The sequence below is a fragment of the Arvicanthis niloticus genome, chromosome 7 (genome assembly GCF_011762505.2).
Source record: "Arvicanthis niloticus isolate mArvNil1 chromosome 7, mArvNil1.pat.X, whole genome shotgun sequence".
NCBI classification, from domain to species: Eukaryota; Metazoa; Chordata; class Mammalia; order Rodentia; family Muridae; genus Arvicanthis; species Arvicanthis niloticus.
In genome coordinates this window covers 31951349-31972191 of record NC_047664.1, presented here as the reverse complement: position 1 = coordinate 31972191, position 20843 = coordinate 31951349, and the positions used below count along the sequence as shown (strand labels likewise).

Sequence of the window (20843 nt, the reverse complement as noted above, 5' to 3'; positions counted from 1 at the left end):
GGGACAGCTGCCACCAGCACCTGTACCAGGAATGGGAAAAGAGCAGCAGCTAAGGAAAGACACCCTGGTTATTCTCTCAAATAGTATTAGATTTAGGTGACTAATGACATAGTTGGAAGTTGCTCTCCCGTTTTGTTACTTGACAGTAATGGGGCCTTATTCTCTTCTTTGTCTTGGATAAGCCCCCTCCCTTGTTTATGTTAAAGCTTACTGGAGGTCCACCAAGGCCCTGGAATAACCTGGCTCACAACTTGGAGCCTTGTTTTTTTTTGTTTTTTTTTTCTGCCTCACAGAGAGTTGCTGAGGAGGTTCTGTGTGTGCTCGTTTTGATGAAGGGGGTTTCAGGAGTGGCGCAGAAACTGTCGGATACAGTTTCATGACTGAGAAGTTAGTCTTTGGTGCCCTGGGTCTGGTTTCCCTTGTAGATTCTTAGACACAAATGGGGGTGATCTTAGTCTCTTTAGGAGCAGGATCATAGACAGCACTGCTGCAGCCCCGTGCTCAGGAACCCAGGTCTTCTTTGAGAGGGGCAAACAGTGATTGTTGCCAGGCTGATTGAATGGGCTCTGTTCCTCCCCGCCTCATTCCCAAGCTGTTTTGTCCGTTCGACAGAGTGCCAGCTCGCTGGGGAAGCCAAGCTAGCTAGGAATTGTGTGAGAAGGGGGGCCACTGGCAGGCCCGGATGGCAGCTGGGGGTGGGGAGTCACAGTGCAGGGCTGGGCAGAGGTGCCTTCTGCCAGATAGCTGTGACTGTATGAATGAGTCATTTCCCCTACTGGGCAAGCGCTCCCCTGGCCTTCCCACAACTTCAGAGGATATCCCTGGATCAGGAAGGACCCAGAAGGGAAGAAAATCAAAATCAAAACAAAACAGAAACTGGCCTGAGATATTGAAAGGACACAGTTTACAACAGCCTAGCTCTGCATTCTTGACCACGTCCACACGGCCATTCATCTCTGGTACATTCCTTCATCATTTCCAGACAGATGGACCTGGACCCTGGCACTAGAGGTGACCTTGGGTAGCCATACAGCGGCTTCCAGATCGGTTTCTCCCGCCCCCCTCCCCCGTCTGTGGAACAGAGATAGCAGCCTGGGTATGATTTCATTTATGGTAAGGAAGGCTATGGAGCTCCAGGAATGGCTCTGGATAACTTAAAATTGTCAGTTATCCCCAAAGGAAAGGAAAGTAGAAGGTGGAGGCTCCCGGGCAACTTTTCCGGGTTCGGGTAGAGTGAATGGAAGCTAGAGAAGGTGTGGACGGGGCGTGTCCGAACGAGCAGGTCTTGGTGCTATCAGCTGAGCCCTCCGGCGGAGCCTAAGCGGGGCGTTGACCCCTGGGCGGGGCTGCGGGTGACAGATCACGGAGGCGAGACTGCGGTCAGCTAGGTTCTCCTTTCTGGTCCGCTCCCTCCTTTAAAAGGTCTGGCGGACTGCTTCTCTCACAGGTCTCCAGCAGGGACTGAGCGGTGAGTGGTCTGCTTTGCGGACTCCTCTCTGTTTTTTCCGACTATAGGTGGGGACTGAAGCTCGGGGCGACCTCGGTGATCGCTACTCTAAGACCCCGCAGAGAGTGGCTGGAGTGAAAGTTGGCGGAGCACAAAGCTCTGGGAGCACCATGCTCTCTCGGGATGCTCTGCTAGTGTGGGCCGGTGACTTCTCTCAGCAGATGAAGGTGCTGGAGCCACACAGGGGGGACGTGAAGTCCCCCTGTGGTGTGTGTGTGTGTGTGTGTGTGTGTGTGTGTGTGTGCATTTGTGTGAATGTGTGTGTGTGTGTGTGCATTTGTGTGAATGTGTGTGTGTGTATGTCGGGAGTGCAAGGCAGTGAGGGTCGCCCAGGTGTGGGTCGGGCTGGTGACAGGTGAGGGGGACATAGGTGAGGGATGAGCAAGTGAGGGATGGCAGGTGAATGGCTCGCAGCCTTTTCTGGTGCTTCCAGCATATCCAGTCTCACACGGAGAAGGGAGAACCAAACCCTTGCATAGCTCTGGTCATCAAAAGGCTGGAGGCCTTGGCGTTAACACTTGTCTTTTCACGAAGGACCGAACAAAGTTTCATTCTGATCACTCACATGGATTTCCTTGTAATTGATTTACCAAACTTATCGCATAAAATATTGGCTCGGAGTTGTTTGGCTGCAGATCAACCGGGAAACTCTCCTCGGGTGTATTAAATATCACTGATTTGCAAGGGACTTGCCTCACTTTTCTGTGACAACCTTCCTGCAGACCTGGCAGGGTGAGCCCAGGACTCTGCCTGCTGTCCCTGTTAACTCTCATCTCTCTCTCCCCCCAGGTCTTGGCCAAGTGACTCACTGGTGGTCCCTGACTCTCTGGAAGCGGTCTGCGACGGTCTCTGAAGTGAGTTACCCATGAACGCTGAATCTGGGGTAGAACAACAGGTTTCCCATAAAGGCAGTAAAGGGTATTTTAGATGTTGGTTCACACTCCCTCCCTCCCAACTTTTCTATCCCATTCTCTTTTCTATCCCTTCCTGTCCTTCCTTTCCTTCTTGCTTCAAGTTTGTAGTTCTCTTCGATGCCTCATTTTTCTCTTGCTGGTGCTATCTGGAAAACAAAATCGAAAACAAAACATTGGGTCCATTTGTAGGCTGTAACACAGTCCTTTAAAAAAACATGGTGACTTCCTTGAATGGAGGACTGTCTTAAGCTGTCTTTCCCTGTAAGGAGCAATTCCCAGGGCCTGCCATTGTTGCTCTCTTTTTCAGCATTGGGCTAAACCACCGCCTCCTTCTCAGCCAGTTAGCTATTGTTTCTTTTCCCTTCTTCAGTGGCCAAGCAGACCTTCTGGTCTCAGCAGAACCCTCATTACTGCACATATCTCTAATTCTGCATGCGCTGCTTGGGCACAAATTAAAATCTTGGTACTGCTATACTTTCAGCACTGGTACACATTAGGTGCTTTATGTTTTCTTTACCTTGGCAGTTTGTAAAAATATGCTTCTTATGGTAAAAAAGCAAAATAAAAATCCTTTGTAGCAAAAAGAATATACTTAAGGGCTTCTTTTCTTTTTACAGATAAGCACTGCTTAGTTACTTTGCAACCTTTATCTCTTCCCCTCACCCCTCCATAATACACTAATACACATATTTGATTTTACATACATTCCAAGAATTCTAAATCTTTATGGATTGAACTAAATATTCTATTTTTCTGACTTTAATATCTTTTTATTAGGATTTTGTTCTTATTTTATGTGCATTGGTAGTTTACCTGCATGTATGTTTGTGTGAGAGTGTCACATCCCCTGGAACTGAACTTATAGACGGTTGTGAGCTGTCACGTGGGTGCTGGGAATTGAACCCAGATCCACTGGAAGAACAGCCAGTGCTCTTAACCAACCTGGCCATCTCTCCAGCCTCATGACTAATGTAACATCTTAAAGATTAAAAGTCAAAATTTAAAATCTCATTAATGAATCAGTCTGGCCACAGCAAGTAGAGGAATGAGGCGGTATGGAAATCGAGAGGGTTGCCTTCTGGTGCTCTGTGCAGGCCCCACAGGGCAAGCTAAACCAGCAGGTCCTGTCAGTGTGTGGAGCAGCGGGTGTCTCGAAGAGGCCAGATGAATGCCTCCCTCTAAAGATGAAGCTGGAGTGTTAGTGTTGGAGGAAATGCTTTCTGAGGTTAGCTTCAGTGTGACATCTTCCTGAGGCACAGAGGTCAAAGTTCACCCATTGAGTCGATGGTCCAGCCATCTGTTCTGGCAACAACTCTGAGTCAGGACCAAGGCATAGGGATTGCCCCACCCCCACACAATGCCCGGTGCTGCTGCTTCCTCTTAGATTGCCTTTTAAGATGTTTAATTTTTATTTATGTGCCCGTGTGTATCTGTCACTTGTGTATGTGCCTGCAGAAGCCCGAAGAAAGCATCAGATAGGTCCACTGGAGCCAGAGTTACATCCAGTTCCTTGGATCTTTCTGTATTCCACAGTGGACTTCACTATAGCCAGTCTCTCTCCTGGACAGTGATCTTGGTCTTCATCACAGGCTTTTCCTAATTGTTAATTCCCAAGTTGTAGACCCCAATTCCCACCTATCCTGTTATGGAGCAAGTATTAGCTAATATGCAAAGTAGCTAATGCTATGGCAAGAAGACCAAAGCTCAAATCTGACTCTCAATGGGCTGGTGGTGGAGGAGTCAGGAATAGAGAGGCAAACAGACTGCTCGTTATATGGCAAGGGGTGAGTGTTCCCTTCGAGAGGAGTTGTGTCCTGTGTATGTGGTTTTGAGCTTATGACATCATTAACTGGGCTACCAGGTTTCCTCCAGTTCCACCCATTCTTAAAATGCTAGTTCCAAATCCTGAGAACTAGAAGCTCAGCGAATGTTCTAGAGGCTTTGTGGCAGACCACCTGAGTTTAAAAAAAAAAAGTTACCTTGGGCGTGTTCAGTCCTCATGTTTCCCAATGCTGACTTTCTTTTCTGTCTCAAGACTCTGTAGGGTCACATCTACAAGTTCTGAGTTTCTGAGTCATGTTACTTCAAATGTGCCATCATTAATTAGCCCCATACATGGGAAACAACACTGTCCTTCGGTCATTGTTGCTAGAGGTCAGTTAGTCCTTAGGATGCCATCCTTGCCCGGGCTGAACTTAGCATCCTGCTCTCTCTGAGTGTGCTTTTCCTGTGACTGTCCTTCTGTGATCCTTGTTGTTGCTTGTCATTCTCATATCCACGTTGGAGTGAAGTGTCAGAAAGAAAACTATTTCCTTTTAAACCCAGCTACCCAAAGCCTGCAAACGAGATGAGAAAAGACAAGCTGACAAGAGAGCATAGGCTGCTTCTCTCCATGCAAATAATGGAAGAGTGGAAGAAGATGGTGACTCAAGAGGTGGTTAGAATTTGAGGACTCTACAATTTTACCAGGGATGGAAAGGGCCAAGGGGAGGAGGGCTTCTAAGAGGGTAACAAAAAGGTGCTTTTGGAGAAACAGTGTATTTCAACTGTTATGGTTTGGGCCTGGTTTTAGTGAGTTTTGTTGTTGCTGTTCCGTTTTGTTAGACTTGTGCTTGCTGCCTCCCCCACACGGGTCTTGGTGTGATTTTGTGAGTTTTGTTGTTGTTTGGTTGCTGCTCTGTTATTCTGTTCCATATGTTGTTGCCCTCTCCCTCACACAGGTCTTGGCTTTGTGTCATAGCCCAGGTTGACCTTGACCTCATTCTGTCCTTTAGGCTGCTCCCAGACATGAGTAATCTTCCTGTCTCAGCCTCCTGAGTGCTGGGATGACTTTTTTTTTTTCTGTCACTTCCGACCCAGCTCCAAATGATTTTCAAATGATAATAAAAGCTAACCAGGACTTCAGGAAAACAGACCAGTGGCCGTTTGGATGCAGCAGGGGGAGGTTTTGCTTTTAGACAGAAGGGATTTCAAAAATTCAGATGCTCAGAATTTTTATGCCACCTTGTAAGTCAGCTGTCTGTTGCTATGACAAAATCCCAAGGTAAATGCAGTTAAAAGGAGAAACCGTTTATTTTGGCCTGCTGTTTTAGAAGGTTTTGTCTGTGGTGGTTCTATCCTGCTGTTTGGGCCTGTGGTGGTACAATCCCATCTTGGTGGAAAGACATAATAAAAGAGGCTAGCCAGGAACTGGCGGGGTGGTCAGGAAACAATAAGACGGGGAGACCTGGGGGGTGGTGGGTGGAGCAGTATCCCCAATGGCCTGACTCCCTCGCACAAGACTCTCACTTAGGTTTCTACTACCTTTCAGTAGTACCAAATCAAAGCAACTACTGTAGTAGTTTACTGTTGAACATCTTCATACTAATCTAACATGCAGCTCTCTGACTGTCATTCCTATTTACAAAACACTGGATCCTTCTCCCTGCCACCTCCAGGAGCTCGAGGGGACATAAATGTCTGAAGATCTCTTGTCTGTGTCTTGGTTGCCTCTTGTGTTGCGAAGCTGTTGGTCGCCTGTAACAGAGTATCTTTTCTGTGGTCTCATGGGCTTTGTGTTTTCTGTTTCAAGAGTTCTTTCTCTGACACAGACAGCTGGCCTGATAGCATGGGAATGGTGGAGATGAGACCAAATCATATTAGGAACAAGAAAGGTCACAGCCCTAGCTGACTGGCTTCTGCTCCAGCCCACACATCGACTGGACAGAGACAGAGATGAGCCTTCAGTGTTCTGCCCATGTGAGAAGCAGCTCTCTTCTGGGCTGGGCTAGAGTTTGGTAATTGTCTGTTGGTCAGGGGTGTGGTTTCAAAAGATGTTTTCTTTCTTGTGCTCCAGCATCTTGCCTTGAGGTTTACAAGCTAATGAGTGGTAAATTAATCCAGGAACTGCTGAGGTATTGTCTTGCATAAGCGTCCTGCCCTTGTGATTCTGTCTGTGCCTCATGATAAGGCTGAGGGACTATGGGTACCCAGCTGCCCAGAAAGCATAACCCAGGGTAGATTGTGCTAGCCAGCAATAGGCCTAGTTAACTCTGTGTTAAGTCCCAGGATGAAAAAAACCCACTTGTAACATGTGTCCACATGCCAAGTTTAGAAGAATTTGATCCAAGAGTTAAGGTAGCTGAAGGGACCGACACAAAGATGGATTCCATGGCTTTTATCTTGAAGTGTGTTTATAGTAGAATGGGCTTTGAGTGTTTCTAAAGTAAATTAGGCAAATGTTGTCATGGCCCACACATCAGTGATCTCTAGCAAGCTAGAGAGAAGCTAAGGACATCTTGCTTGTCTATGTGACCCTTACCCCACCCTGGGGTGGGGACTGGTAAATTTCAGTTTAAGTTAGAACACATACTGTAATCTTGTGTTGACAGGTTGTCTGATACCTGTGTGATTCTGGAGACTTCTGAGGGCATTTTATGAGTGTTCCCTAAGTAACAGCACCTCACCCCTCATCATCCGTTTGAACTCCACTCTCTTGGTTTGGTTGTAAGTGTTCCCTCTTCCGTAAGCTTTTCTGACCACGTAGCCTGATTGGTGTTTTCTAGCTGTTATTGGTGTGATTTCTATAGGAGTGATGGCTAATCTTCATTACAGATTGTTTTTCAAATCATCTAGGAGAATGGAGAGGCACAGCATCCATTTGGCTGTGCCTGAGGGTGTTTCCTGAGAGGATTACTGAGACCACCTCGAACATGGGTGATACCATCCCATTGACTTGGAGTCTAGATATTACAGAAGAGGGGAAAGCTATAGCATCCCCTTTCTCTGCTTCCTGGCTTGATGTGAACGTCTATGCCCAGACCCTTTGCTACCAGAATGCATGGTCTGCATCCTCTCAATTGTGAACCAAAATGAATGCTTTCTCCTGAATCAGGCATTTTGGCTGTAGTGATGTAAAGCAGTTGGTGACATGTTAGGGGCATAAAGATGATTTGCTGGTCTGTTTGCATGTTTCATTCCTACCACCTCTTCTCTAGGCTGGCTGCTAACTAGGATGCATTAAGAATGCATCATATTCCAGGAGCATGCTAATTTATAAATGCCTCTAGCACCTATATTCTTTTGTACTCCCTCCCTCAAAGAGGTTGGCCTCTGGTCATGCTCTCTTGGCTCTCACGCTTCTCTACCCTGCATTAGAGCCATTGCCTAGCTTGGTTGGGTTCACAGTGTCTTGGGTCTTCTTCATTTCTTGGTCATTTCTCAGCCATACATGCTCTAGAGGGGAAGGGAAATTACCCTCATGCCTCCTCAAAAAAACCAACAAAGATTAAACGGGAGAAAAAGGCATGGAGGTTTATTAATATACGGAAAGATAAGTTTACCCACTGCTTCTTAACATTACCCCAAGGGCAGGAACCTGAGACAGTTGTGAGAGATTGTGTTATGGGAGGGAGGAGCTGAGACAAGCTATTTGGATTGGAAGGAATCTAGGGATAGACATTTCTTCTGAGTTTCACTCAGTTTTAATTTTTTTTTTTTTCCTGAGACAGGATGGCTGTCAGGCTAGGGTACGGAGGCACCCAGTTCCACTGTGTAGTGAGGGATGCCAGCTAGGCTTTCTGGTTTTCTCCAGATCAGGTTGTATATGCTTGAACCACACCACTTAGTTCTCTGAATCCCAACAGTATTTATTACCCAGTGTACTTCTCTGTTGTTATGATAAACCACCATGACCCAGGTAGCTAACTTAAGAGTTTATTTAAGCTTACGGTTCTAGGGGGTGTAAGAAAACACATTGGCAGGAACACAAGCCAGCCAGCAGCCTTTGAGTAGGCTAGGAAACAGAGTTTATATCTTTAACTGCAAACATGAAGCAGAGAGAGGGAGAGGGGGAGAGGGAGGGAGGGAGGGAGGGAGAGAGAGAGAGAGAGAGAGAGAGAGAGAGAGAGAGAGAGAGAGAGAAATTTTGGCATGAGGCTTTTAGTCTCCAAGCCTGTCTCCAATGGCATACTTCTTTTGCCTGGGTTTCAGTACCTAGACCACCCCAAACAGCTCCACAAACTAGGGACCAAGTGTTCAAATGCTTGAGACTATGGGGGATGTTTTTCATTCAAGCCACCAGACTAGAGATGCTTTTACACTGGACACAGGCTGGATCCCACAGACCCATACGTGGCAAGGGTCCAGGCACTAACTGCTGACCTCATTCGTTTACAGAGTTTCACATCCCTCAATTCAGGCAATACTGTTGTGCTTTCTGGGATCTCCCATTCTTTTTTTTTTTTTTTTTTTTTTTTTTTTTTTTTTTTTTTTTTTTTTTGAGACAGGGTTTCTCTGTGTAGCCCTGACTGTCCTGGAACTCACTCTGTAGACCAGGCTGGCCTCGAACTCAGAAATCCGACTGCCTCTGCCTCCCCAAGTGCTGGGATTAAAGTCGTGCACCACCACTGCCCAGCTCGGAATCTCCCATTCTTACTATCTTACATGTTAATCACGTTGCCAAAGCACCTAGGCAAACTCTACCATTAAAATGATAGCTGGGACCAGCATGATGCCTTGCAAGGAAAGCACGGTTGCTGCCAAGCCTGACAATCTGAGACTGACCCCCAAATACATGCTGGAAGGAGATCACTTATTCCTACTAGCTGTCCTCTGACACTACCATATACAATGTGGCATGCCCATCCCCAATAAATGAATAAAAAAATTGAAAGAGTCAATTTGACCCAGCATCCTGTCCTGAGGAGCAACACAAGGACCGCTTCTGTCACTACCTACCAACTCTGTCCTTTATGCATCACTTCTACGAAAAGTCCCCCCCCCCCCTCTGCCAGTTATAAGTACTCTTTCCCTCCACTGTGCTTGACTTGGGAATGTTGGTATTTTAGGGTGAGGGATGGCACTTCATTCCCAGCATAGATGCAGCTCAGTGATGGAGCACCTGCCTGGCACAGATAACTCCCTGGGTTCCACCTCCAGTATCACTACACCAAAACCAACAGAACTGGCTCCCCTCCCTTGGCTCACCTGGTTGGACAGCAGCAAGCTGGCATTTACTGAGAATGATCAGCATGTTATGATAATGATAGTTATAAATATATTTAGAAGAAAAGGGGTCTTTCTGCTTGGGTTCAGAAAATGTCTCCGTCCAGCCTGCAGTTTTCCTGAGTGGCCTGTGACCCATAGCTTTTCCAAAGGTTCCACTTTCCTAACCTCCCAGATGAGCCCCAAGGAAACAACTGTGGCTGTGTATAATGTTTCCCCCTGCAGACTCAGCAGCCAATCTTGCAACATCTGCCACATCAGCTTCAAGTGTTTGCCCTCTGAACAGCCTCCTGTGGAGCTAGTAGCTCTTCCACCTCTGTTCCAATCCCTGTAACCTCTGGTGTCCTTAAACAGGAAGAGGATGTTCAAGATTCTAGAAGGGCAAAGTGGAGGGGTGTGGTTGGTAAGGCCAAAAACATCCTGACTGTTGCTGGGATGGAACCCTAGGAAACTTGATCTTTATTCCTAAACAACTTAAGTGTGAGGTCTACCTTGACACTTCACACACACCACATCTTTACCTGACCACCCTCCCTTCCTTCCTCTCTCCCTCATCTACCCCGCCCCCCCCAGACACAGACACACAGACACACACACACACACACACACACACACACACACACACACAAAGCAAGTATACATTTCCATAGTACACATGATATAAATGTGAGGATTCTCCTCACCATCCTAGTTCCTTTTGGGTTGATGCTGTTTTGTGTGATTTTTTTTTTCCCCCTAGGTTCTGCTATAGTGAGAACATGGCAGCTACAGGAACTGAAACAAAGGACCTGGAAAACCATCACAAGTAAGACTGACCCGGGCTGGGCTGACTTGGCTGTGTGTGCATTGTGTGCGCTGTGTGCGCTGTGTGTACTGTGTGCACTGTGTGTGCTGTGCTGGTTTTATTAAGCGTCCTCTGATCGACTCATTTTTCCAAGTTCTTTACATGTGTTAATGTGTGATTCTCAAAATAGTGTGTGCAGGCTTTGGAGGGCTTACAAATTCAGGTCCAGGAGCTTCTGTCCTTAACCCTCAGGACATGTGACTCAGAAGAGCAGGCAGTTTAGTGCTTAGTTATGTGTCTAACAGGTTTTCCTCTATATATGGCATTTTGATCTAAGACAAAATCCACTGTGTATCTCCTACCTAGTTCAATCTTTCTTCTGAATCTTGAATGGTTTTCTCCCTTCTTTGTTGGTTTTCATAGTTGAAGTGTGTGCTTTTCATGAGTTCTCTTAGGTTTAGACTTTGTTAAAGAGCCAAACATTTATGTCTTTCTCTGACTCTAGTATGTATGTATGTATGTATGTATGTGTTCATGCACATCCAACCCAGGGTTTTGAGCATGCTGTGGTGAGCACATATTCTACTCTGAGACACACTTCAGGCCTCCTGCATGGGTTCGAAGTCTTTCTACTGAGCCTTTCTGATTTCCTTACCACAGAGTTGTTCACTATCTGCTTGCTGGGGCTCTGTGAGGCACCTGCCATCCAGCTTCAGTGACCTCAGCGGGGGCAAATGGTTAGGGTGACAATAAGTGTGATAAATACAACTGAAATTGCGGTAGACTAAATACTTTCGTCTCTGACTTGTGATGTTTTCAACAGTCTGTTGGAGACTGTTTTAGCTCAAGTACATGTCAAAATTAATGAATTTTGAAATCATTGCCGTTCTCATGATTATACACTGCTTCCTTCTGCTCTTCCTGGAATTGACAAGTAAGAAAAGGGTTTTCTGTGTGTGGCTGAGTTGTCTTAATCACATCCTGTTGTGTCATTTCGAGGCATAAAGTTAGCCCTTCGGCTTTTTGTGTTTCACGTTCGACACATCCTGAAGGAGGATATGGTTAAGTGGCTGAAAGATGTGTTATGATGGTTGGAATTTCAGGTTGTCCTACAGATCAAAAATGCTTTCTGGGAAAGTCTAGCTGTACATGCTGTGCATTTGGTCCTACAAGTAAGAAAGGTGTGTGTTTAGTGTGAACATTTTTTCCTGAGAACCGTACTGCCAAGCTGATTTGGGGTTTGTCGTGCTAAGTCAATGCCATGATGGGTTTATGGATATCTAACCCTGTGGTAAGGAGGACCTGTATAATTCCTCCAAGGGCTCCCCCTTCCTCCATGGGATGCTCTTTATAATTTAATTACCTGTTTTGTTCACTGATTTTTAATTTCTTTCATTTCTTTGGAGACAGGACATCACTGAATCACAGACTAGCCTCAAACTTGCTACATAGCCTTGGGTTTCTGATATTCCTGACTCTATCTCCTCAGTGCTGGATTATAGGTGCATACCACCATGCTTGTCCTATGTAGTGCTAGTTACAGAACTTCTGGCATGTGAGGCAAGCTCCTATTTCCTTTCCTTTAGACAGGTTTCATTTTGTAGGCCAGAATGGCTTTGAACTCAATACACCTGTTTTGGCCTTTTGAGCACTGGGATCACAGACATATACAAAGCATCTGGCTATCTACATATTGTCTTTACAACTTACATCATTAATTTAATTATAATTATCAGAATCTCCTGTTGTCTATGCCATGTCTTGTTTATTTATCACACACACACACACACACAGAGAGAGAGAGAGAGAGAGAGAGAGAGAGAGAGAGAGAGAGAGAGAGAGAGAAACAGAGATGCACAAAGCTGAAGGTTGAATCAGACCTGTTCTGATTTATTTCAACCAGTCCTTATTGCTTTCAAATCATTGTGAAATCAAGATCATTAGTATTTCTAAATTGCAGTGGTCTCTGGATCATTGCTTTCTCATCTGCTCATGAAGTTAGACTGAAGAGAAAGTGGCACCCAGTTGGTTCTGAGCAGAAAGTCAGAAGGAATAGTAGCTATGATTGCTCCTTACTCAAAAGACCTGCATCTGTCTTCATCCGGCCAAGGAGATACCTATTTGGAAATCGGGAGTCATGTACTGTTGAGGCAGCTGTGTTAGAGGCTGGCTCTGGGGAAGCTTGGCAGGATAGAACAGTAATCATGTAGTCCTGGGGCACCTGTGTTTGTAAATAAACTTCATTGAAGTATAATACCATGTGTTTGCCTTTTTTGTCTGTGTTGCTTTCAGGAGACAGTGGCAGACTATGACAGAAGCTTAATGGTCTATGGCCTTCTCTTAAATAAAGCCTGCCAACCTCTTTTTTAGAGCAGAATCATGTTCTCCTGTAAAGATAGTTTGAATCACATACAAAATATTTTAGTTGCTGAAGAAAAGCAAAATGGTAGGAAGTCACATCATGACAATTTTTTAAAAGCAATTTTATTTATTCATTTTTTAAAAAAATTTACAATCTATCTGTTGCCCCCTCTCCTGGTCCCCCTATCCCATAGTTGCTCATCCCATTCCTCCTCCTTCTGTTCTTGAGAGGGTGCTCCCCCACCACCAGGCCTCCCTCCTCCCTGGGGCCTCAAGTCTCTAGAGGATTTGACCCATCTTCTCCCACTGAGGCCAGACCAGGCAGTTTTTTGCTATTTATGTGTTGGGGGCCTCAGACCAGCTCCTGTATGCTGCCTGGTTGGTGGCTCAGTGTCTGGGACCTCCCAGGGGACATTATGACAATTTTTTTAAAGAAAAAAAAATGTATGGCTTATTTTATGTTTTGTTTGCATGTATGTATGTGCCCACTGAGGCCAGAGGAGGGTAATAGATTCTCTGGAACTGTAGTTACAGATGGTTGTGAGCCACCATGCGGTTATTGGGAATAGGTGCTGGTTCTCCTACATGAACAAGTGCTCTAAACCACTGGCCATCTCTTCACACCCTTGTGACAATCTCGGTGTCATAGTTCTGATAAGTGGTAGCTAAAGTAAGGCAGGAAAAAGTAATTATAATTATTGGCATCTGTTTGGAAAGGTTATCTTTGGCAGCAGATGAGACTATTTTTTTTTGTCTGTATTTCGAATAATGAATGTATTACTTTCAAAAGAGTCAAGTTTATGTACTGACTGTAGCCAAGTGGACTAGCAGCTAGCATTCTTTGTATTGGATGATTTCTCAATTTGCTCTTTATAATTTTGTAGGCTCTTCTAAGGTTTTGCTGTTTGTTTTCAAACAGGGCTCTAGGAGCAAAGCGGAGTTAAAAGGAAGGGGACAGGGAAGTAGGGCCCTTGGCAACGTATGTTATCTTCTTCCCAGGGTCTGCTTGTGCCTCTTCCCCATAAGCCTCTCCCACACCTCATGTAAATGGAACATATCCATGGTAACACTGGCCATTACACACCCACGCTCTACAAACCTTTCACTTTTGTTTTTAACAGTGACTGCTTCATCCAACTTTCAAATCCAAACATAGCAACAATGAAGGAAGATGTTCTCTATCATTTCAACCTCAGCACTGGCACACACGATTTCCCTGCTATGTTTGGAGATGTGAAGGTAAAGACTTCAGGCTTCGATTTTAAAGATTGTCTTACAGTCAACTTCCTCTTTGATAGAGCTGCACCTTTTCATAGATGGTGGACAGGAGACAAGGACTACATTATATCTTTATCAGACTATTGCAAATTGTTACCTTGTGTTTGTATGAACTAGCAAGTAAAGGAGAGAACCAATGTTAACAATTGCAGTGTTAGTCTCCACTTTGTCTCCTAGAACTTTCATTTGTAAGTGAACGCATGCCAATCTCCAGAGCCCGTACGAATGGCCTATGTTTATAGTTTCAAGTACTCCAAAGATGGAGGCTGGAGTCTGGGGGTGGGGTGGGGTCAAACCTAGACAATGTCTCAAGAGCTATTGCAAAATCCATTTCCTAACACCTAGTTGAGAAGAGGGAGCTGGGAAGGTGCAGAGTTAGTCTGGAGATGTATGATCCCTGCTTGCCACTGAAGGTGTATATTAATGATCCTGTTTTTAGTTGTCTGAGGGCTAATGTTGATGAAGACACTTCCAGTACAAAGTCTTCAGTTCTCAGTGCTCACATATCTTAAATTTTTATTAAAGTCCTTTGTTAACATGTGTTTCTAATCAACACCTGTGTGTGCATCCTTACAAGGAACAGTGTGACATTTCAACTCGTGAATGTGATGTGACACGACAAGCAGGGTGGCCAGTACATTAACAACTCAGGAACTGATCCTTCTTTGGATTGAGAACAATCAGAATCCTATCTACTGGCTATTTTGCAATTTACAGTTAGTTATTGTTAACTATAGTTACCATACTACTAAAATAGGACTCTTCAATGTCTAATCCTGATAAAGACGAGTTAACTCATGGAATTAAAGACCAAGAGGGGGTCAGAACTCCAACACTGGGCCCCATCTGCCACAGGTAGAACTCAACTTTTGTTAGCATATGGTGAGCAGCTTTCATGTTTTCTTAATTAATTCAATTTCCATTTATCCTAGTATTGCTTATTCACTTTTTTAATTGAAGGCTATGAACATGTCCTTTCATCTTTAGAGATGCATTTCTTTCTTTTGTCTTCAGATTCTATTAAATCAATTTTTATTATTTACTATTCTTTGACAAAATAAAATCCCTTAGATGACCGCTTTGTAAAATGATGGCTTTACTTCTCCACCTAGAAAGTCCCAGCCCACTACTGGCCTTCTATTTTTTTTCCCACTCAGTTGACCAAGTGAGAGACTGTTGGGCCACTTTAACATTGGATCATAGGACTCTGGTCACATGAGGAGTTTGAAGGACTGTGAGACTCCAACTGTCTTAGTTCAGACCCAGACTTCTTTCCAGCACACTAGGCTGCCTGGTATGGAAGATATTGGCTGCAGTTGTCTCTTCAAAGATAACGAGGTTCTGTCCTGTATGTGTGGCACTGTACTTTATGTGCTGTACTAAGCAGTGACTCCCACACCAGTGTTACTAAAAACTCATCAGGAAAGTGCATTCCTCAGTCCCCTCAGATACACTTGGTATAGGCCAGGCTAGAAAACTTGCTAGGAAGTTCCCAGATGACCCCAAGATTGCTGTTCTGAACTCTGCAGACCCCTGATGACAGTGTACTAATGGGTTCCCCATTCTCTGGTTGCAGTTTGTGTGTGTTGGTGGAAGCTCTTCCCGGATGAAGACCTTCATCAAGTATGTAGCTGCAGAGCTGGGCCTTGACCATCCAGGGAGAGAATATCCCAACATCTGTGCAGGCACTGACCGCTACTCCATGTATAAAGCTGGGCCCGTGCTGTCTGTGAGCGTGAGTATTTGCCTTTCACTTGGATATGGTCTCCGTGCTCTGCAAAGATCCGTGCCCCACACTTTTGCATATGGGAAGAGCTGAACAGCTGGCACCCTAACATTTGTTTACTGTAAATTGCTGGGAGCTTGGTAAGCTCTCAGCAGCTGGGACCTGATCATAAGTAAGTCCTAGGCTCCAGCCCTTAACGCTTAGCTTCCTGGAAAGCCTAGGTATACAAAAGCAGATAGACATGCAAATATGTACAGCTGTCCACTCAGTGTGGGGGTGGCAGTTCCTGGGAGGGGCTTCCCTGCCTGTGTTCAAGGGAAGAGCCACATCCCAGGCATTTGTTTCTTTCTATCTCACAGTAACTGACCTACCTACTTTATAGCACATGTTGAATAAGTAATAAAAATTAATATAGAAAAATCTCCAGTAGCCTATCAATTAGGTGATTTTCTGGTTCTGATTTTGATGGCTACAATATATTTCATCATGATAATATATGTCATATATTATCTTAATGAAATATATATATATTACATATATTATCTTAAATATATATTTTATATATTTAATATATAATATATAAATATTATATAATGCAGAATATATGTATATGTACATATATATATATATATATATATATATATATAAGAAAACAATGATATAATAATATAGTGAAGAGCTTTGGATCAGAAGTGGATTCCCTTCCTGTTAAGATTTGTGTCTTGACACTACTCAGTTAAATATCCAAGTATATCTGTCATGTAGAATCATCTTACAGCAAAGGCACCTTGTGGAAGCATTTTATGTGTCTGACATTCTGGAAGGGGTCCTTTTACAATAAGGCTCTGCCATAGGGACAGCAGCGGCTCAGGAAGGGGATGGTGTCTTAGAAGATGTGGGTTGGTGGGGAAGGGTCTTTGGAAGGCATGTGGGGTAGTGTTGCATTTCAGAGTCAAGGAGGAAATGGCAGGGCCAGAAGTACAGTCCATAGATTGTCTGATGTCAAGGACTGAAGAACCAGACAGGTATCTTGTTTTGCTAACCTGGAGAGGGAAGCTGAAAAGTTCAGTGGTAAAACCCTTATCCCCCATAGGGCCTGTGTGCATGGCTTCAAATATCATTAAAAAAAAAGGTTGGTTACTTAATGATAGTAGCTACTTCCTTCCTGCTGTTGTACAAGTTGTATGAGTCAAATGAAGTCATATATAAGACAGCTCTGTTTATATTTTAATGTCTGTCTTCTATTTTGAATACTAATTTAATAAGTTGAAGTACACCACATGAAACATGCAGCAATCTTCCCCACATGGGCTTTGTTCCAAAAACCCCAGTGAATGCCTCAAAGCAGAATGATATCAAAACCAATAAATATGAATATTCTTTCTATAGACACAAACCTCTGATGCATTTTAGTGTGCCAGGTATAGCAAAAGAATGGCAATAATTAATAATGCAGAATAATTTTAGCTACGATATAGTAAAATGTATGTAAATGTTCTTTCTCTGTCTCCAAATCTCATTTGTGCAAAGCTTAGTTGACCTTGGGTGACTTGGGATGTAGAGCCCGTTGTTTGGAGGGACTTCTACATGCATTGAGAAGGGAACAGTGTTGGGCTCAGCCTCTGCATTTCTCTCTGGTTTCAGCATGGCATGGGCATTCCTTCCATCGGGATCATGTTGCATGAGCTCATCAAGATGCTGTACCATGCCAAGTGCTCCAACATCACCATCATCCGTATTGGCACTTCAGGCGGGATAGGTGAGGACTGAGGAGGGATTCTGGCCCTGTGTGTGGAGGGGCTAGAGCCCAGTACTGACTAGCTCCAGCGTGGTGTGGATGTATACAGGGTTGGTTAAAGGCCTTCCTTTCTGCCTGTCTTCTCTCATTCCATCAAAGTGTATATGGGGGGTGGGGTGGGATATAAAACTAACAATGGGGTCCTGAAATTAGCTCAAAGGTTCCTAATCATTGACCAAAAAAAAAAAAAAAAAAAAAATCCAAACAAACAAACGAACAACCTAAAAAGAAGAGAGGATTTGAAGACCACAAAACAAAGACTGATGAACTGTGTAATGTTACAAAGACAAGGTCTGCTTGGCCTCATAATTATGCTCAGCTGAGTGAAGCCTTCTTCCTTCCAGAGTCTAGTGACGGCACAGGTTTCATCAAGTATGAGAGATGGCGAGTCCTGTGAGCTCAACTGCTCATCCACCATTAATTTCAGTAAATGTGTGACGTTATGGCAGAGCCAGTCATTTCTCACTGGTCCCACCTGCTTGAGTCTCTCCATTTCCTTCACAGTGGCAACTATATTTTATTGTGGCTTTTGGCAGTCAGGGTTTTGTGTGTGTGTGTGTGTGTGTGTGTGTGTGTGTTTGTGTTGGGCAATGATACACCCTAGCAGTAAGTAAAAGTCTCTGAAGCAATTTTATTTTAAAATAAGGTTTGCCGTAGGAACTGGTTTCTATCGATTCTTGTTCCTATCAAGAAGATAATAGGAATCAATAAACATTGATAAGAAGCTGTATTGGCTCCAGGGATACATGACCTTAGATTTCAGCATCCAGGTCCCTACATTATTCTTAGGAGGTAGGATTCCAAACTCCCTAACAGGAGCCTTATTGCATAAGAGAATGAAAACCCAAGAGAAAAGAAAAGCAGGGTATTGCCCTTAGAAACATGCAAGTCCTCTGTGAGTGGGCACAATGGAGATGGCTGTTACTGATTGGAAGAAAAGTAGGCTAGTCAGGAGTTGGAAAAACTCCAGGCTGTGTTTGGGGAACATGGTGGGGTTTCTATACTTATACCTGCTTTTGTGTCCGGTTGAAAGTTTACAAAATAAAGATATACTCTGGAACGATTAAAGTAACATGGTCCCCTAGTTGGTGGCAATGCCTCGGAGATAGAAACTCTCTATCTAGCCTGGATAAAGGCTGCCCAGACCCTGATGAGATTTGCTGTTCTCTGCTTATCTCTGCTTTCAGCAATGCTTCTGTACAGATTCCCATTCAGGAAAAGCCTAGTAGGAAAAGGGATGGATGGCGTTGAGCATATGCTGGGTGCCTCAGTCCTTGGCTTTGCAGATGGATCCTATTGGTTGTGCCTGTGTTCGGTTGTGCTGCTTTGTCACCCTGTGTGACTGTGATCTGTGCATCTTCCTCAGGTCTGGAGCCTGGTTCTGTTGTCATCACGCAGCAGGCAGTGGATGAGTGCTTCAAGCCAGAGTTTGAGCAGATTGTCCTGGGAAAGCGGGTGATTCGCAGCACCAACCTGGACGAGCAGCTGGTACAGGAGCTGGTGCAGTGTTCCTCAGACCTGAACGAGTTCCCCACTGTTGTGGGCAACACCATGTGCACCTTGGACTTCTATGAGGGTGAGAGGAAGTGAGGGCATGTCTGGTACAGGGATCCCTCGCCTACCCCAGGCCTGTTGTGTTGATGTGGTGCTATCTCTGGTGGGGCATCCGCCTGTGGACTACTGACCCATTCACAGTATTTCTGTGATGGCTGAAACAGTGAGTGGGTCCCCTCTGCCCTGGATCTTAATGGCATGTATAGCATGGTACATAAATGGCTTTAACTATGTGCGTGTGGTTCTCTTCACGTGCTGCAGGGCAAGGCCGTCTGGATGGTGCTCTCTGCTCCTACACAGAGAAGGACAAACAGGCCTATCTGCGTGCAGCCCATGCCGCGGGTGTCCGGAATATTGAGATGGAATCGTCAGTGTTTGCCACCATGTGCCGTGCCTGTGGCCTGAGAGGTAAGCTGATACGAGATGGACTTGCTGTCCTTTCTCGGTCTCTTTTGCTGGCCCATCATGGACAGGTCCTCCTGAGAGTACCCCAATCTTGCAATCTTACTTTTGTCTCCCTCGGTCAGCTTCTGATCACGGTGTCACCCCAGTAGTCCTGCTACACAGACGATGTCTTGATTGTCAGGTAGAAAAACACAAGATCCTCAGTATTCTTGCAGATTCCACTGAGAGGGGTCAGAGAGATGCTGATGGGATTTCCTGCTGCCCAAAGAAGCTGCTCCAGCCCTGCCGACAGCTTGGCTTTCTGAAGGGCTAATTCACACTGTTGTCTAGTCCTGAACATTTTTCCAGTTCAACATTACCCACTCAGAACTGCCTGTGCTCCACAGTCTAGGACACATATGCCCTTAGTCCTGCACAGGGTAGCCAGGTGCTGGCCCTGAAACCAACTGGAATTGTTTTGAGACCCAAAGGCAAAGGCATAGGTGGTATAGTTGGGCACTGCCAGAGTTGCTGGAAGGTATGCCTTCTCTGCCGTTCCTCTCCATCCACAGCCCTCCCGTCCCTAGCCTGCACACTGTTGGTTTCCTAAGGTATCCTACAGGCTGATCCTCAGCTCCGGGCCCTGGCCTTCCTCCCTGGTGACCTAAGGAAGGTATCCATCCTGCATTGATTAGGCCTTTGTTCTTTGCAGCGGCTGTGGTGTGTGTCACCCTTCTGGACCGTCTGCAAGGGGACCAGATCAACACTCCCCATGATGTGCTTGTGGAATACCAGCAGAGGCCACAGCGGCTGGTGGGCCACTTCATCAAGAAGAGCCTGGGGAGGGCCTGAGCCCTGTGCTGTTTTCCTCAGGAGAAGCCTCTGCAACTCTTGGGCAATAAACTGATTTTTTTTCATAACACACTGTGTGATTTGGAGTGCACTTTGCCGTAGAATGTATGGAACTGGGCTTCATTTGCCAGTAAGAAATCTGATTTAGACACACAGATGATTTTCTTACACATGATTGCAACATTTTCAGACTGATTAAGCCTAACAGGGAGAGACTTCTTCAGGACCATTCTAAGTAAATGAATACTTTCAGACTTTTATTTCAAAGGTGGTCAGATTTCATGTCAGGTAAGACATGTGGCAGTTGTACCTTAAAATAGATTTATTTCCATAGGTATTTTAAAAATTCTATAGTCATCCCTTGATAGCTGCGATAGAAGTCAAGAGTGACTTTGTCGTCAGGGGGAAAGCCTAGGAGAGCCATTTCAGAACCTGGATCATAACTTTCCTGTGGGATTGTGGGATTTGTTGACACAGATCTCACTCCCCCTACCTCCATTTCCAAAAGTATTGATGGTCAAGCTCAGGGTGGACCCAGGCAGTGCTATACCACCCTCTGCTGTCCAATCAAGGTAGTGCAAGCTGTCGAACCAGAAAGAAAAAGGCTTGACACACCCTGGCCAGTATTGGTGTGGTACAAGGACCAGGCCAGGGCCAGGCTTGCTGAGTGGAAGCATCTCATTTGCGTCTGACAAGCACCG

General features: G+C 45.1%; 1 protein-coding gene across 3 annotated transcripts; it reads left to right on the top strand.

Moving 5' to 3' along the window:
* The first annotated feature begins 817 nt into the window (after positions 1-817).
* Positions 818-20212, top strand: Upp1 (uridine phosphorylase 1). Of its 3 annotated transcripts, none has more exons than XM_034508919.2 (9): positions 818-959; positions 2297-2361; positions 10145-10210; positions 13672-13789; positions 15405-15563; positions 17199-17313; positions 18719-18928; positions 19168-19314; positions 20003-20212. In XM_034508919.2, exons 3-9 carry the CDS (start codon positions 10164-10166, stop codon positions 20140-20142), a joined length of 936 nt encoding a protein of 311 aa, XP_034364810.1. In that variant the 5' UTR covers positions 818-959; positions 2297-2361; positions 10145-10163; the 3' UTR covers positions 20143-20212. The 3 variants fall into 3 exon arrangements, with proteins under 3 accessions (XP_034364810.1, XP_034364808.1, XP_034364807.1); XM_034508917.2 differs by lacking the exon at positions 818-959 and adding an exon at positions 998-1113; XM_034508916.2 differs by lacking the exon at positions 818-959 and adding an exon at positions 1318-1468.
* Positions 20213-20843: the final 631 nt, after the last annotated feature.